This window comes from Hemitrygon akajei, chromosome 30, assembly GCF_048418815.1.
Source record: "Hemitrygon akajei chromosome 30, sHemAka1.3, whole genome shotgun sequence".
NCBI classification, from domain to species: Eukaryota; Metazoa; Chordata; class Chondrichthyes; order Myliobatiformes; family Dasyatidae; genus Hemitrygon; species Hemitrygon akajei.
The window spans coordinates 27,124,102-27,142,285 of record NC_133153.1 but is presented as its reverse complement, the minus strand read 5'-3'; the positions used below and the strand labels follow the sequence as shown (position 1 = coordinate 27,142,285).

At 40.4% G+C, this 18,184-nt stretch overlaps 1 protein-coding gene across 1 annotated transcript; it reads right to left on the bottom strand.

Annotated features, from left to right (window-relative positions):
* Window positions 1–15,544, bottom strand: pdcd7 (programmed cell death 7). The gene is made up of 5 exons (XM_073033171.1): window positions 13,843–15,544; window positions 9,441–9,579; window positions 1,973–2,209; window positions 1,164–1,248; window positions 1–210 (listed from the first exon to the last, which is right to left on the bottom strand). Exons 1-5 carry the CDS (start codon window positions 15,448–15,450, stop codon window positions 81–83), a joined length of 2,199 nt encoding a protein of 732 aa, XP_072889272.1. The 5' UTR covers window positions 15,451–15,544; the 3' UTR covers window positions 1–80.
* Between the last annotated feature and the right edge of the window lie 2,640 nt (window positions 15,545–18,184).

Below are 18,184 nucleotides of genomic sequence, written 5' to 3'. Positions count from 1 at the left end.
TGAGATAAATCCACATTTATTTATTATAAAACAGACGCTCATCTTTAACAAAAAAAAATCTTAAACTAAAGAGAAGAACATCAACTTTCGTTCTGTTTGAGTGCAGTTCGCCATACATCTGATGAAGGTGGACATGGAAAGACCCAACCTTGCGGAATACAGCTACCTTCAGGATGATCTCCTGGCACAAGGTATCGATCCCATTCTTGCCTTGTAGGGAAAAGGAAAAAATGCAATGTCAACATGTACACTTTAGAAATACACCATTAAGTAACTATTAGAAACATACTTAATTCTGTCTGTTACCACTGTTCCCAACACAGCTTTCAAGCAGCACGTATAACTGTGCTGTAAGTTTTTGATGAGGAGTAGGGAGGGGAAGGGACTAAATGATTCTGTTTAATCCAATATAAAAAATAAAATAAATAAAAATAAGATTTAATAGGATAAAAAATTTAAATCAACTATTTTAAGCATAGTGGGCATATAGACAAATACCAGATTGTTTCATATAAAGGCAAAAAAGCAGTGTAATTCTCCAGATAAAGAAATGAGAGTCTAACAAAACAACATGGAACCTGGCAAATATTAATACAGTGTCTCATCCAACAAACTTTTTTTGTTAAATGAACTGATATGCAAAAATATTCCAGAAAGTTTAATAAAATGCAAGGCCCTTGTAGGGATATTTTCTTAAAAAGCAGATATGTAAAATATGAAATGAAAACATAAACATGCTAGAAGCTCCATGTTGAAAAAGAAGTGGAGCTTTTGTTTCAAATTGAGAATCCCTCATCGGTTCATTGCTCCAACGCTGCTTAACCTGTTTCCAGAGTAGTTTTTCATTTTAGGTGAATGCCTTGTCACCTTCCAAGCATTTGATGGCTAACAGTTTCCTTACACAAACCACTTTAAGTCTTGCTGCAGTTCAACTGATTTTTGTCAAAAATGCTAAATTATAGGACAACTCTCATCACTTAACTCCAAAGTTGAGTCCCTGCTCAAAGATGGAGAACGTCTCCTTCTTAAAAGAGTTAAATACTCCCAATTGTGTAAAATACTCCATCAGCTTGAATAATCACATTTTCCTCATTCTTTTAGAGGAACCAATTATACCCAAGAATACAAATATCTGGAACATGATAAGATAAATTAATCCTTACCTGATTTGAATAAGTGCATGAGAAGAATGCTCAGCTTGCAAGTAATATTGACAAAACGGTTGTAGTGGGTGGTCTGCAGGCAAATCTATTACACAAAGTAAAGCATATAAAAATCACCTGGTGCTTCTTTGTGTGGATGACAGTGTTACTTTCAAGGGGTAATCAATGACATTAATGGCTGTGATAGGAAGTGGTGGAGGAGATCTATTGAACAATTATTTTGGTTTTTTGCATAGTAGAGGAATTAAGGGCTACAGGGAAAAGACAAGTGGGTAGAGATCTGTCAACGGCAAGATCAACCATGATCTTATTGAATGACAGAGCAGGCTCGACGAGCCAGATGGCCTACTCCTGCTCCTATTTCTTATGATCTCAAGGCTGAGCAGTAGATCTACAATAAAGAAAACTCAATTTGCTGGAGGAGCTTGATCAATACAAGGGACAACAAATATGATTAAAATCTATCCACATAAAAGCCCACTGCAGATGCTGCATAGCTGGAAAAAAGTGGAAAATTGCTGGAGGCTCTCAGTAAGTTAAGTAGCATCTGCAAAGAGAACACAGATGATGTTTCAGGCCAGCCCCTTTTGGTTAGAATTGGTTTCTGAACAATGGTAGCCAGTTATAACTAAAGGTGGTTGATCTGAAACACCATGGTATTTAAATGTACATTCTTTACTTAAATTACTCTTACTCATATTTCAAAGACTCATTAACATAAGAACAATGGCTTGATTATTACAGCAGTGCAGTGGTTTGATATAAAGTGAACTAAGTATGAAAAAGTAAAGTCCAGCTATTACAAGTACCTGGGTCTCCAAATAGCATTGATTCAACTTCACGTTGCTGTTTTTCTAACTTCTCTCTCTCTCTCTTCATTTTTTTCTCATTTTCTCTTTTCCTTTCTTCTTCTTGTTCCCCTTCCAGCATAACTCTCAAGGCTCTTTCTTCTGCATCGTAGAGATCACTACGTTTTTTAATTAATTTTCTAAGCCTTTCAATATGATGCTCAAAATTTTCATCAGCAGAAGGAGGAGGATGAACACCTGTATAAACAAATCATATGATCATAAAATTGAATTAATTATATTCTTACAAACTCAGTACTCACAAAATCTGCAAAATATTTTGTGATATACTGTTTATATTTTGTATTTACAGTTAGTATTTTCTTTTTTTTTCAGAACATTGAAAAACTGGTACCATAAGTTTCTTAGACTCAAAATATTCTCAAGATTATAAAATTATTCCATAAAATTTACAGACTAGAACTGGAAGTATAAAACAAAGAATCTTAGTGACAAAAAGAGCCCTATTAGTGGCTTTTGTCAGAACAATATCCACAATAGTACAGCACAGGAACAGGCCCCTTGGCCTATAATGTTGTGCTGAATTAAAATAATATAATGCCCAACTAAACTAATTCCTTCTATCTATACAATATCCATATCCTTCCACTTCCTGCACATTCATGTGCCTATCTATAAGCCTCCTGAATGCCTCTATTGTATTTGCCTCCAGCATTCCAGCACTCTGCATAAAAACATCCCTTGAACTTACCCGCTCACCTTAAATGCATGCCCTCTGGTATTAGACATTTCAATCTGGGGAAAAAGATACTTGCTATCGCTCTGTGCCTCTCATATTATGAACCTCTGTCAGATCTCCACTCAGTTCCTGCCGTTCCAGAGAAAACAATCCAAGTTTATCCAAATACTCCTTATTGCACACGCCTCTAATCCAGGCAGCATCTTATCAAACTTCTTCTGCACCCTTTTCAAAGCCTTCACAACCTTCCTTTAATGGGACAACCAGAACTGAATGGAACACTCCAGATGCTGTAGAGTTTTAAAAGTTGAATTACAATGATTAATAGGGGCTTGGACAGATATCTGAATGGGAAATAGGATTAGCGTCGACAGATGTCATTCTTGTCATGGGTGAGATGGACCAAAAGGGCCTGTTTCTGTACTGTGTATTTCCACTATTCTAACCGCCTCTTAATCAGTGCAAAGTTTCTGTATATTACAGTACTAAAATTCATGCTATCTTTTTTTTCTCAGCATGCAAAAAGAGAATATATTTTTTCTGTTCTTGATGTTTTACATAGTCTACCATATTAACAAATTAAACAAGTGTTTGAACTACGTGTTTTCCCAAAGCCGAAAGATGATTTTATAGAAGAGTTGGCCCTTAAGGCTAAGTGTCAATATTCATATCAGCAGTGAAACAGTTCGGGGGGGGGGGGTGAAATATTAAAGTTTATTTCAAATTACATTTCAACCTATAAATGATGTATATTTAGTGAAAAAGCAATATATTAAAATATTTGCACCATGCAGTTACACTTAATGAATAAATGGAAAAGGCCATTTGCTACTTAGTCAATCAAGGACTGAAGGTTCATCATTATCTCTATAAGCTGTTTGGAAGACACAGGATTAATGAGGCTAACAGCCTATAATAACTTCCTAAATATGTTACAATGCATAAAAAGAACTTGTAAGATGAATTTCGACATTAGAACTTCCCTTTTCTCACCTCCTTGCATTTTATGTTCTTACGAACAAATTGCATACACTTATTAATAGCTCCTGTACACATGCATAGCATTCTAAGCTGTCAACACAGACATTAATAAGCTGACTGCACTCTCTGGGGAAGAGTAAATGGGCACTTCTACAGCTGAAAGCAATCAGTACATGAGGAAAGCATATCAGTTTATGCTTGCATTATATATAATATACATTATGGTGCTGTCTGCAAAAAACAATCTAAAGAAGGCAGCTTCTGAAAATGATTGGTTACTGCTGGCAGCTGAGAGCCAGAAGAACCTTTATGATATACTATGAAATAAGTCTTCATATTTTGAAACCTTAATGCCTGCTTTAATCATTATTCTGTACTCATTTGAAATTCCACAAAGCAATTCATGGTGCAAGTTATAACTAATGCACTCTGTTCAGGATTCAGAAGTCATGGAATTATGTGAATGCAGCAGGCATTAATTCAAATGAGATCCAGTCTGCAGTTCTAATGTACATTGCAAGCAGTAATCCATTTGAAATTATAAGTGACAGCTTTGTAAACAAACAGTGCTTTCTATAGAGCAGAAACTATAGGCAAACAGCAAGGCTGCTCGAGAGATAGTTTATAAACTGATATGACCATGAGATGGTCTCATATGAATCAGACAAATGGAGTATATCAAAACAAGCAGCTATGTTATTTTGTCACTTAGCATATCAAAGCAAATTTTCTCTGTTTATCAATAATTGGGATATTTATGCAATCAGAGTTAGCCCCTACAACATTAATTTTGACTGAATTCTCTGGCTCAGAAGCTTTGAAATAATCTATGTGGATTAACTTGTCCCAGCAAAGGTATTTAAAGATTCCAGAGGTATTTTCTCGCAGGTAGTGTGCTCCCCATTGTAAATATGTAATGTAATAGAACCAAGTGAAAGACTCAAAATTTCGGAGTAAACAGTATCATAGCAGCAATTAAACTTGTATCGAGTCAACTGTTGCTAGCTTTGTTCTTTAGAGCAGTGGTTTCCAACTTGCAGTCCACAACCCTTCAGTTAATGGTAGGGGTTCATGCATTAAAAAAAGGTTGGAAAACCATGATTTAGAGAAATAAACAGTCGACGTTGGGCCAAGACCCTTCATCAGGACTGAACGTACTTTTGAGTTTGGAGAAACTTCTCATATCAACCAGCTTCCACTCCCACATGACTCAGATCACACTAGGAACATCTGGATGTGCATCCAAGATAACTTTTGTGACCTGTAGTGTGGATAGCAATGTTAGCTGTCTAAGGAGATGAATAATTATAAAAGGCGTCTGTTCAAACTAATAACCATGTGTCAACAAAGTCTCAAAGAACACGGTGGAGAGATGAGTTGGTAGATATAAGAGTATGAGATGCATTTTTATAAGGAACTTGCTACAAGATAGCACTGAGGAGTTTGAAACAAGATGAGCACCTCCACTAGCAAAACACTGTTACTGATGCCAGAAGGGTGGATCCACTTGTTAGGAAAACTGTACAGCTGCGTATTTGATTGTACTGTATGTGCAAAGAATATCTTTGAAATAGGACCCAGGTGGGGTTAACATCTAACACTTTATATGAAAGGGAACTTAATGCTTCAAATAAGGCCTCACGAAAGTTTGTGTGCAGTTTTGGACAGCTATCTATAAGAAAGATTTAAATAAGGTTGAAACAGTACAGAGAAAATTTACAAGGACGTTGCAGGGACTGGAGACCTGAGCTTATGAGAAAAAATTGAATAGGTTATGATTTTATTTGTTGGAACATAGAAGACTGAGGGATTATGAGGGGTATAGATAGAGTAAATCCAAGCAGGTTTCCACTGAGGTTGGGTGGGACAACAACTAGAAGACATGAGTTAAGGGTGAAAGAGGAAAAGATTAAGGGGAACATGAGAGGCTCAGAGAGTCGTAAGTGTGTGCAATGAGCTCCCAGCGCAATGGTGCATGCAAACTTGATTTAATCATTTAAAAGAAGTTTGGGTAAGGCCATAAGATAGGGGAGCAGAATTAGGCCACTTGGCTCATCGAGTCTGCTCTGCCATTTCGTCATGGCTGATCCAACTTTCTTCTCAGCCCCAGTCTCCTGCCTTCTCCCCATATCTATTCATAGATTCAAGAATCTATCAAACTCTGCTTCAAATATACATAAAGACTCGGCCTCCACAGTTGCCTGTGGTAAAGAATTTCACAGATTCACCACTCTGGCTAAAGAAATTCCTCTTCATCTCTTTTCTGAAAGGACGCCCTCTATTCTGGTCTTAGATTCTCCCACCATAGGAAACATCCTTTCCACATCCACTCTATCAAGGCATTTCACTTTTCAAGCAACACACACAAAATGTTGGAGGAACTCAGCAAGCCAGGCAGCATCTATGGAAAAAAGTGGTCAATGTTTCAGGCTGAAATACTTCAACTGGTTTCAATGAGGTCACCCTCATTCTTCGAATTCTAGCAAATATAAGCCCAGAGTCATCAAGCATTCTTCATATGACAAGCCATTCAATCCTGGAATCATTTTTGTGAACCTCCTTTGAATCCTCTCCAGTTTCAGCACATCCTTTCTACAGGGCCCAAAACTGCTCACAATACCCCAAGTGAGGCATCATCAGTGCTTTATAAAGTCTCAACATTACATCCTTGCTTTTATATTCGACACCTCTTGGAATGAATACAAACATGGCATTTGCCTTCCTCACCACTAACTCAACCTGCAAGTTAGCCTTCAGGGAATCCTGCACAAGGACTCCCAAGTCCCTTTTCGCCATAGATGTTTTGTACTTTTTCTTCATTTAGAAAATGGTCAACCCTTTCATTTCTTATACCAAAGTGCCTGACCGTACACTTCCTGACACTGTATTCCTTCTGCCATTTCTTTGCCCATTCTTGTCTAAGTTCTTCTATAGCCTCTCTACTTCCTCAAAACTACCTGCCCCTCTATCTATCTTCATATTGTCTACAAACTTCGCAACAAAGCCATAAATTCTATCATCCAAATCACTGACATGTAACATAAAAAGAATAGGTCCGAACACAGACTCCTATGGAACACCATTAGTCACTAGCAGCCAGCCAAAAAGGATCCCTTTATTCCCACTCTTTGCTTCCTGCCAATCAGCCACTGCTTTATCCATGTTAGAATCTTTCCTGGCTATGGGCTAGTGGCTTGTTAGGCAGTCTCGTGTGGCACCTTGTCAAAGGCTTTTTGAAAATCCAAATACACAACATCAACTGATTCCTTCTTGTTATTTCATCAAATAATTCCAACAGATTTGTCAGGCAACATTTGTCAGGAAACCATGCTGCCTACAGCCTGTTTATCATGTGCCTCCAAGTACCCCGAGACCTCATCCTTAATAATCGATTCCAACATCTTTCCAACCACTAAGTCAGATTAACCAGCCTCTAGTTTCTTTTGTTCTGCCTCTCTTCCTTCTGGAAGAGCGGAGTGGCATTTTCCAGTCTTCCAAAACCATTCCAGAATCTGAAATTCTTGAAAAATCATTATTAATGGTTGTTTACATACTAGATGAGCTGAAGAGCCTGTTCTGTGCTGAACTTTTCTATGACTCTATACATCATGAGCTCAATGATATAGAAGGGGGAACTTGCACAGTACGTACTTGCTGATTTTAAGTGTTTGCACTATTTTTGTCCTTCCCTTTAATTTTGCATAGTACAGAAATAGTTTGACAGAAATACTATACCTAGCCACACATTTTGGGATGGCACTTGTTGAGTTCAGAAAACAGCAGGTCCACAATCCTGATGACCTCAGCCAGCCCCCGACACTAATTATTACCATCCATAAACCCTTCACTTCTGGGGAGAAGCAGGCCATTTTGTCTGAGTAGCCCAGACTCAGATTTAACATGTGGGAATGCAGAACTTTTGGCTCACGTTAGAAGATATGATTGAAATTCACCAGAGACACTCTAAAGCTACATGTTTTAACATACAGACAGTATGGCCTAGAGGTGCAGAATGGCACCTGGACAACTAGTGGGAATGCCAGTAACAAGGGGAGATATTGCAACTGAAAGGGTGAGGTAAGGGAGGGAAAGGGGTAAGGTGAGAGTAAATGAGGAATGACAATATGGGTAGTTAAGAAGCCTGATGAGCCCACCAATGATGATGCAGAGTATAAATATCAAGTCTACGAGGCATACTCAGGCAGACAGTTCTAGGTGGGATGATCCAATCTTCCTGAAGATAATTCAGCTTTGAGATCAGTTCACCAGAAAGTTTTAGATTTGTGGGTTGCAGTGGGATCCACCTAATCTATAGTACAATGCAAGGGAGATTGATGGGAAAATGTGGAAGGGAAATCGTAAGTTGCTGTTAGTAAATATAGCTACTGTGAGGATACAGAGAATTTCAGCACTCCAGGCACAGCAAGGATCTGCCATATGGATACAGAAGGATTAAAAAAAAATGACATATTACAGCTGTGACTACTTATAATACTGGTGCAAAGGGCAAAATAATGAGGTCAGAGAGAAGTTGCGTACTTGAGATCAAGCTAATGCACCTTTCAGAGGATTTCGGGCATGCCCAAACAATGAAGGCACTGTCCTGAAGATAGCTATATCTCGTAAGGCAAGTGCTATCGCAGATTCAAAGAAGGGAGAGATTACATGGACAAGTCAAGTTAAGCAAAGATGCATGATCCACAAAGCAGACATTACCCACAGGGACTAGTCAGGAGTTCCAGGGAGAACCAAGTGCAGTGGTAGCAGACATTAAAGTAAAGGTACAGGTAAACTATAAAAGGTGAGGTGGCAGGGTTTGCTCCCAGGTGGGTAGGACCACAGGTGGTGCCACTGAAAAATGACACCCGGGTCTGTGTGTTGTCGCAGGGAGGAAGTCAGTAGAAACACTAGACTCAAGTTAAATGCTATGAATCATTGCTCCCACTAACAATTTTGTTATAGGAAACTTAAATTGATAAACACCTGTCTTCTCCATCTGATGGAAGACAGATGGAAACAGACCAATGGATACAAAAGAATGGGTGTGTGGATGCAGAAGGGAGGGGGAAGCACTTGTCAGCACATGCCTATGAAAACGTTAAAGTATAACAGTAATTGTATTTTTTTAAGCAAAGGCTTGTTCTGGGAGTTGGATGTTTAGTGATATAGATCAGGAAAGTCTTGGAAAAAAAGATGGGAAGGGATCCAAGTTAATGACATAGACACTAAGTTCCACAACTTGAAGGGCAGGGAGGGGTGGGGTGGAGTGAGGTGAAGTGAGAGAAGAGGAGAAGAGGAAAGAAAAGAGAAGTACACGGTGTCAGAAGGCAATTACTCAGGTCTGGAAGTAAGTAAACACCAATTGATCTGGGCCATTTCAGTGGTGGGGCCAACTAGCAATAGGATACAATAGGGAGGATGGTTGAAGGATAAGGTATCATTGAGTCATGGTCCCTACATCCATTGGGGTACAGACCACCCCAAACACTCCTTTAGATGGATTAAAAGAACCTAACAGAATGAACTAGTATAGCAACATAAAGTAGGTCAAGCAAAGATCATTGCACAAGTTAAAAACAGAAGAAATTTTGGGATCTAGGAAAAGGACAGAAAGGGCTTAATTTGGTCTTCTGACCTATAAACGAGAAAGGTTATTCAAGTAGTCCTGTACAAAGCCTATCCTTCTTTTTGGCTAACCTAATGTAAAATATTGTGCAGTTGACCCCAAGAGTGGAATAGATTGCACACCTTTTCTAGCTGCAGCTTCCTTCCTTAATTTCCGTAACTTCTCCAGAGCCCGGAGGATATCCACTAATCTTTTTGCATCTGCTTGTTTTTTCCGCACTTCTGACAAGACACTGTCGGCTGCAGCTTTTAGTTCACGTTCCTACAAAAGCAAAAATATAAAATTAAATCCAGTTGCTTTGAATATTGAAAACCAAATGATTTGAAAAAGTCAGTGTCATTTGTTTCAATCTTATCGACCCCCCCCCCACAAAAGGCAAAAGAATAAAAACATTAATATTTCTATTAACTGATCCATGGAGCTGTCTCTGCTAGTTTGCAGATCTGTTGCAGATAATACACTCAATTACTACTTTCAAAACAAAAGTTACATCTCACTGCTTCAAAGCAGGGCAGTTGTGGTTTTGAGAATAAAACAACTTTTGACTCTCCATAACTTTGTCACTCAGTAATAGTAGTAAGTACTTACTGGCTCTAATTAACTCCAGAAACTCCTTAATTATCTGTTTGTGTTAGGAAATATAACATTAAATAAACTACAGTCTCACGGTACAAAACAAAGTTTGGCCCACTAATGATTGACACAAACTTTATAACTTTATTCCCAAACTGCAGCAATGTGCAAATATGACTGGTTATCAAACCCATTAGGAATGATAGTTTTTTATACACCTAGTTTTGATAATCATCTCCAAATTATCAGGATACCAGAGTTACACCAATCTGCAGATTTACTTATTTTTAATGTTCTCTGAAGCAGCACAAAATTAACAATTCTTACAATCACAGCAGCTAATCATTCAGCTGATTAAAAACAACTGGTCTTTGAAACAGACTAAAGCCAATAATATTACCGTAGATTCCGGATTTTAAGCCGCTACTTTTTTCCCACATTTTGAACAGCTTTGAACTTTGCGGCCAATAATCCGGAGCGGCTAATGCATTTTTTTTTCATGCCGCCTCGTAAACATTTTGCCTCGTAACAGTAGACCAATAAAATTGATGAGTAGTTCACAGAGGTCCAATGAAATTGTACGATAAATCAAGCGCACTTTCACAATTAAATTATTGTAAATCAGTCATTTGTACTCACCCTCATCAACATGGAAAACACTCGAAGCATTGTGCTACCTACCCTCTTAGTTTAAACTATATTTGTTTTCTGTACTACATCGCGGGATGCTATGACGTCACACCCGGTTTCGCGGCGTCTTGTGGGAAAAATGCCGTTTGCGATGAAACGGAAAGGAGGGGGTCGAGCGGCGGAGCGGCTTTGGATCCGAGCGAAATCTGCTTTTAAGTTAAAGGTATCAATAACTTTTCCTGGTAGGCTGCAGTATATATATTTTTTACCAGTCGTTAGGAGATATTGGAATGTTGTTCAGTAAAGAAGTATACGCAACGTATATTTAAAAGTAGCCGCGTACGGGCACGGTTCGAAAAAAAGCATTTGCAATATGTATTTGTTTTTGTTACCATATGGATTTAATTAAAAGTTAAAAAAATCCTCACGTGTAATATCTTTCTGTGTAAATATCTCATATTACAACGTGGGACACCTGCGGCCGAAAATCCGGTGCGGCCTAAAATCCGGTGCGGCCTTTACATTTAAAAAAATGATTTTATTTCTAAAATTAGTGCCAGCGGCTAAAAATCAGGTGCGCTCTGTAGTCCGGAATCTACGGTAAACAGCCGTCTGAGTAACTGTCCATTCATAATTGCCCATTAAAGAATAAATAAATTTCAGTTCAGAATTATCCAAAGCATGCCTGCATTCTACTCTAAAGGACCATCACACATTTCTTTGAACACTAACTATTCTTCAATTTTGAACTAAATCTGACCAGTTGGTAGCTGCAATTTAATAAGCTAAAGAAACAAAAAATATCATAGTTCAATATGATATTGTAGTGCTAAAGTGTGGCAACATTAATGACAACAAGGTTTCACTCCCAGACAAGCTCAACGCCTTTAATGCTTGTTTTAACTGAAGCAGCATGGACAAACCCCCACACAGCCCCAAAAGACCCCATTCTTAGTCTGTGAGGTTGACACAAAAGCACCTTTCAGGAGGGTAAATTCACAGAAAGGACCTGATCCAAACAGCGTACCTTGCCAATACTGAAGACCTGTGCTAATCAACTGGCCGAGTGTTTACTGACATTTTCAACCTTTCTCACTTCAGCAGTGAGGTACCCACATGCTTCAATCATACTGATGGCCAAGGAGAACTTGATAACCTGCCTCAATGACTACCATCCAGTAGCACTATGAAGAAGTGCTTTGAAAGGTTGATCACGAAACAAATCAACTCCTGCCTGAAGAGTGACCTGGATCTGCTCCAATTTGCCTATCATCACATCTGATGTCATTTCACTAGCCCTTCACTCAGCCCTTGAATGACAATGAAGATTAACTATAGCTTCATTGATTACACCTCAGCATTCAATACTATCATCCCCACAAAACTCATCACTAAGGTCCAAAACCTGGGCCTTGGTACCTCCTTGTGCAACTGTATCCTCAACTTCCTCATTCACACACCCCTGTGCATTTAGCTCCTTGTTCTATTCACTTTATACTCATGACTTTGTGGCTAAGTACAGCTCCAATACCATATTTAAGTTTGCAGATGACACCAGTGCTGTTGGCCAAATTAGAGGTGGTGATGATTTAGCATACAAGAGGGAGACTGAAGATTAAGGTTGAACGGTGGCACACCAACCATCTCTCACTCAACGCCACAGAAAATCAGAAATGCTAATTATCAACTACAGGAGGAAGAAGGTGAAAGGCAATAAAGCAGGCCTCATTAGGGGATCTGTGTAGAGGGGGTCAGTAGCTTTAAATTCCATCAATCCTATCAATGGATCTGTCCTGGGACCAGTACACAAGTGTCATCACAAAGAAGGCACAAGAACACATCTGCTTTCTTAGAAGATTCGGTATGTCAATAAAACATTTGACAAAACTTCAAGACGTACAAAAAAGCTGGATGAACTCAGCAGCATCCGTTGAAAGAAGCAGTCAACGTTTTGGGTCGAAACCCTTAGTCAGGACTAAAGAAGGAGGGGGCAGGGGCCCTATAAAGAAGGTGGAGAGAGGGTGGAAAACCAATCAGAGGAAAGATCAAGGGGTGGGGGAGGGGAAGCAGGGAGGGGATAGGCAGGAGAGGTGAAGAAGGAATCTAAGGGGAAAGCACTATGGGTAGTAGAAGGCAGAATCATGAGAGGTGATAGGCAGCTAGAAGAGGAGACAGAGTAGAGGTGGGATGGGGGAAGGGAGAGGGAGGGAATTAGCAGAAGTTGGAGAATTCGATGTTCATACCAAGGGGCTGGAGACTACCCAGACGGTATAGAAGGCAAACTTCTATAGATGCGCAGTGGAGAGTATCCTAAATGGTTGCATCACAGCCTGGTGTAGAAACACCAATGAACAGAAACAGAAAAGTCTACAGTAATTGCCGGATACAGCTAATCCATTGCATGCAAAGCCCTCCCCCCTACTGAGCACATTTACAAGTAAGTAGCATCCATCAGCTAGGACCCCACCACCCCGGCCATATTCTCTCCTCACTACCACCATCGGACAGGAGGTACAAAAGCCTGAGGTTCCACATCACCAGGTTCTGATAGTTATTTAATAGCAACCCATCAGGCTCCTGAACCAGTGCGGACAACTTCACTGACTACAACACTAAATTGATTCTACAACCTCACTTTCAAGGACTCTTTAAAACTCAATTTCTCATTACTTTTTGTCTTCTTCTGCACATTGGTTGCCTATCAGTAATCATTTATGTATATAATTTTGTAAATTCTATTCTAGTTCTTTATTTTCCTCTAAATGCCTATAAGAAAATAAATTTCAAGGTAGGATGTAGTGACATATACATATTTTGATCATAAATTTTAATTTCAAATTTGACATCTGATTAGATTTCCAATCAAAGTTCCTTTTTAAAAAAATCCAGTTTCCAAACATGAAATTTAAACTATTCACAAAACTTATGTAACTTACTTACATGGTCGACCTCAAGTCTCACAAATGAGGAAATCTGCAAATGCTGGAAATTCAAAGCAACACACACAAAATGCTGGAGGGACTCAGTAGGCCAGGCAGCTTCTATGTTAAAAGAGTAGTAACAGGCAACAGTTCAAGCTGAGACCCTTCTTCCCTTCCTGAAGGTCTCGGCCCAAAACATCGACTGTTAACTCTTTTCCATAGATGCTACCTGGTCTGTTGAGTTCCTCCAGCATTTTGTGTGTGTTGCTACCTCAAGTCTGTATGTTTTACTGATCTAGTTAACAGGGTATTTCTGTAAATGTCTGGAGAAAGCAATTAATATGATATAGAGATCATTAAGAAGCCAAATGTGTAACATAGTAAAGATTTGATTAAATACCCTTTTCTTCTCTTCAACTTCTCGGACACAATTCATTCTCCATTTTTCAATCTTTGCTTCCTTTTCTGCCATCCTTGCCTTTTGTTCCTGTTTTTCTAAACACCACTCTTGCTTCTTCCTTTGAATATTTCTTCTTTTCTTTTTAATTGCATCCAGCTTTTTTTTCACAGCGCTGACATACTCACTATCTGTAAGGATCTTTAGTTTCTCCTGTAAAACAGTTTTTATCTCAATTGCTTTTAGGTAAGATTCGGTCCAAATCTCTTCATTTTCTACATTTTGCCTCAATTGCTGGCATAAAGCAGTTAGTTCTGCCACAAATTTGCAAGCATTCAGTACAGATTCTTTAACTTCACTAACTAATGGCAGAGATTTAGATTTTTTGCTCTCTGAAGGCTGTGACTTACATTTTGACACAAACCTCATGAGCCAAAATTCATCTTGCTCCTTTGTCCGTTCATTGTTTTTGAAGTCATGGAATTGATCAGGTGATAAGAATTTGGTTACTGATTCCTTTCTCTGCTGTTGCTCTATACTGCTATCTTTCAAACCTTGTGGGAAATTAGCAACACAAGGCCAAGGCATGGCCATTTCATCACTTTTGTACTGCATACCATGTTCATTCTTCCAAGATGGAATGTCCACTGACAAATTTGGGAAGTTTTGTTGATTATTATGGCTCTGGTTCACTAACTGAGAATTCTGAGGTCCAAATCCAGCAGGTAAGTTAAGACCTCCACTTTGAGGTGTAGTTTGATTTGGACACGAACTGTTTTCAGGTTGAGAAGTCACATTTTGAAAGTTGGGTGGTGGTACATCTCTCTTGGGGAAGGGTGGGTGTTGCTCGGGATGCGAATTTGGCCGAAAGGGATATTGTTGTTGGGCATCCAAGGGTTTCTGTTGGTATGGGTGTTGAGGAAGATAATACGACTGCCCATTCTGTGGATAATGATTTTGGTGAGGATAAACTGGATGGTCCTGGCAGAGAAATCCCCCAGAGGGGCAGGGTTGATCTCTGCCTTCATAAGCCTGCGGGTGGGACATGGGGTCAGGAGCCTGTAAGTGGGGAGGGCAGTTCTGCGAGCGGGGTGGCTGCCCCTGCTGGCCTTGATCCCAGGGGTTGGGAGGACGTTCAGGTCCTTGCGGGTGTGGCGGGCGATCTTGATTATGCCCCTGCGGGCGAGGAGGGTAGTCCTGGTGAAGGTAAGAGGGGTGGTCGCTCCCCCACGGACGGGGAGGGCATTCCGGGGGCTTGTTGTCCTGGGGCTGGGTCAAGTACTGGCCCCGATGCTCCTGATCCCAGAGCTGCTCCTCTAACCGCTCCGCTCTACCCAGGGACGCTGGGGGGCCTCGGGGAGGACCCCGGTCCCGGCCGCCCTGGTAGGAAGGGGCATCAGGCCTCCAGTCGCTCCCGGCCCGGCTCCTCTCCGGCCCAGGGAATCCATGCTGCCCTCCGGGAACAGGATACGCGCCGGTCGCCTTCTCCTCGCTCCGACCAGTGGGGTTATAAAAAGAGTCGCGGCCTTGGCACTGCGGGGTAAAAGCCGCAGTTGGCGGCACGTTCCGCCGGTCAGGGAACCCACGGCAGAATGGCGGCGTCCACTCCATCGCCGCCTGGAACGGCCGACCCACCCGTCACCGAACGTCATCTAATTGACAACGATACCCGACCAATCAACACACGGCAAGGGCGGGTTTACAAGGTTGTACCCGGTGTTTAGGGTTGGGCGCCACCTGGAGTCGCCCAGACTAACTACTTTTACAGAGAGGGCAAGTCTTCCTCAATTTTTACACGTTCCCTTTATCAGCGCACAAGAGAGACTACAACGGCTGTAGTGACTGTAGACTAAACAAGAGAAAATCTGCAGATGCTGGAAATCCAAGCAACACACGTAAAATGGTGGAGGAATTCAGCAACTCAATGGAAAAGGGTTAAACAGTTTCGGGCCGAGACCCTTCATCAAGATTCTCGGCTCTCTACTGTTCATCTTCCTCCACAGATGCTGTCTGACCTGCTGAGTTCCTCCTACATTTTGTGCCTGTTATTCCATTTATCAATGTTCTTTTTTTAAAAAAATACGATTGAATCTTAGGGGTAACTTTGATGCATTAGAGACACAAGAGATTCTGCAATGTTGAAAATCTTGAGCAATGCACACAAAACTGCTGGGTGAACTTAGCAGATAAGGCATCGTCTACAGTATGGAGGGATTATTGGGCTATTATTTTCTGTTAACAAGAATATCTAACCCTAGAATCTGAACTATCAGTCAAATGAAATACAACTCCAGCAGACCAGTTATTTCCCTAAACCTCGCACTAACTTTCAGTCATAATGTTGCCTCGGCAGCTGAACACTACAGACCTCTTACATTGACTTGTTTCTAATTGAAGATTTGCATTTCTCGCCTTGTTTTTCTTCACAGTCGTGTATAATTTATGCAGAGTTTATGTTCTGTGTGCTGCCTGAGTCTACCTGCCTGTAAAGCCCCTCCACGCAAGATTTTTATTGGACCCGTACCTCACTAACCCCTATTTATGACAATAAACTCAACTTGAATTCAGGACGATCTGTGTTAATACAGCTATCGACAACAAAGTCATGACTCGCAGTTACAGAGGGAGAGGATAGTATGAGGAAGGGACCAAGGTGAGAAAGTGGCGAGAGATAAAGTAGGAGCGGGGGTGGGGGGGGGGGGGGGTTCAGTACATGTAGAATGCACAAGAGGGAATAGACAAAATAGTTGAGATTTGGTGGGAGGAATAGTAAGAAAGGGCTACAAGAGCAAGGGTGAAACATGACCAGCAAGTCAAGGGAGATGGCTGCTGAAATCTGGGTGGGGTGGATAGGAAGAGAGTGAGAGAGGGAGATCTGTTTCACTTGGTATATTATGCATGTTTTTAATTATGATTGCATTGGCATTTAACTTTGTTGTTTTACATACTCAGGACATAGAACAGTACAGCACAGGAACGTGCCCAAGCTTGTGTTCCAGAGTTCAGTTATTTACATCTTAACATGCAGATGACTGAGCTCTGGAACACAATCTCCATAGTTTAGATCTTAAAAGGGATCCAGTAATCCTGTAGAGCTGTGCAGCCAGAGCTGGGTTCTAGAGCGGAATGGGCTAGGAGGTGTTCTTGTGGTATGGATTCCAGGGTTCGAGAAGGTTAATTCCCACCTACCAGGTTTGCATTCAGTACCTGCCTTTGAAGTGCTTGTATATTTCCAGTTCCCTTTAAACTCACTGGATTCACAGTAAAATTTATTGTACAACTGTTCCAGGTATGAATGAAGAATGAAATCAGAATCAGATTAAAACTGACTTATGTGAGATGAAATTTATCATTTAGTGGTAGTAGTACTGTGCAAAGACATAAAATTACTGAAAATTACAAAATAAATAAGTGCAGAAACAAAGGAATAATGAGGCAATGTTTACTGACTGTTCAGAAATCAGATGGCAGAGGGGAAGAAGCTGATTCTTAAGCTTTTGGAGTTTCACTCTTCAGGCTCCTGTATCTCATCCCTGATTGTAGTAGCGAGAAAGCATGCCCCCGATGATGGATGCCACTTTCTTGAGGCACCACCTTTTGAAGATGTCCTTATGGAGGGGAGGGCTGTGCCTGTAATAGAGCTCACAGAGTCAACAACTCTGCAGTATATTGCAATCCTCTGCATTGGAGCCTCCATATCAGTCTGTGATGCTACCAGACAAAATCCTCTCTGTGGTAACATCTATAGAAATTGGCAGGAATCTTTGGTGAAATACCAAATCTCCTCAAACTCCAAATGAAGAACTGCTGGCATGCCTTCTTTGTGATTGGATTAATGTGTTAGCTTCAGGATAGATCCTCCAAGACACTGACAACTAGGAACCTCAAGCGGTTCACCCTTTCCACACTATGAGGACCAATAGGTGTTCTAACATCTTCCCCTTCTTGAAGTCAATTCTTTGGTCTTGCTGACATTGAGTGCAAGGTTGTTGTTGCAACTCCACTCAACCATCCAATATTTTATGCCACTTTACTGCCATCTGATATTTTAAACAATAGTGGTATTATCTGTGAATTTACAGATGCCATTTGAGCTGTGGCTAGACATTCAGTCATGAATGTAGGGAGAGTAGAGCAGTGGGCTAGGTATGCATCTTTGGGTATTTGTAGTGGTAACATTTAATAGTCCGGAAAACCTGCTAATCTAGTATTACCATACTCAAGTAATACTAATCTAGTATTACCAGATTGTTGGATTTTTAAAAATCATACTTAGGTAGAAACTAATGGAATCACATTTTTAAATTACCAATTTTCACTAAATGATGTTTCTTGGAATGAAACA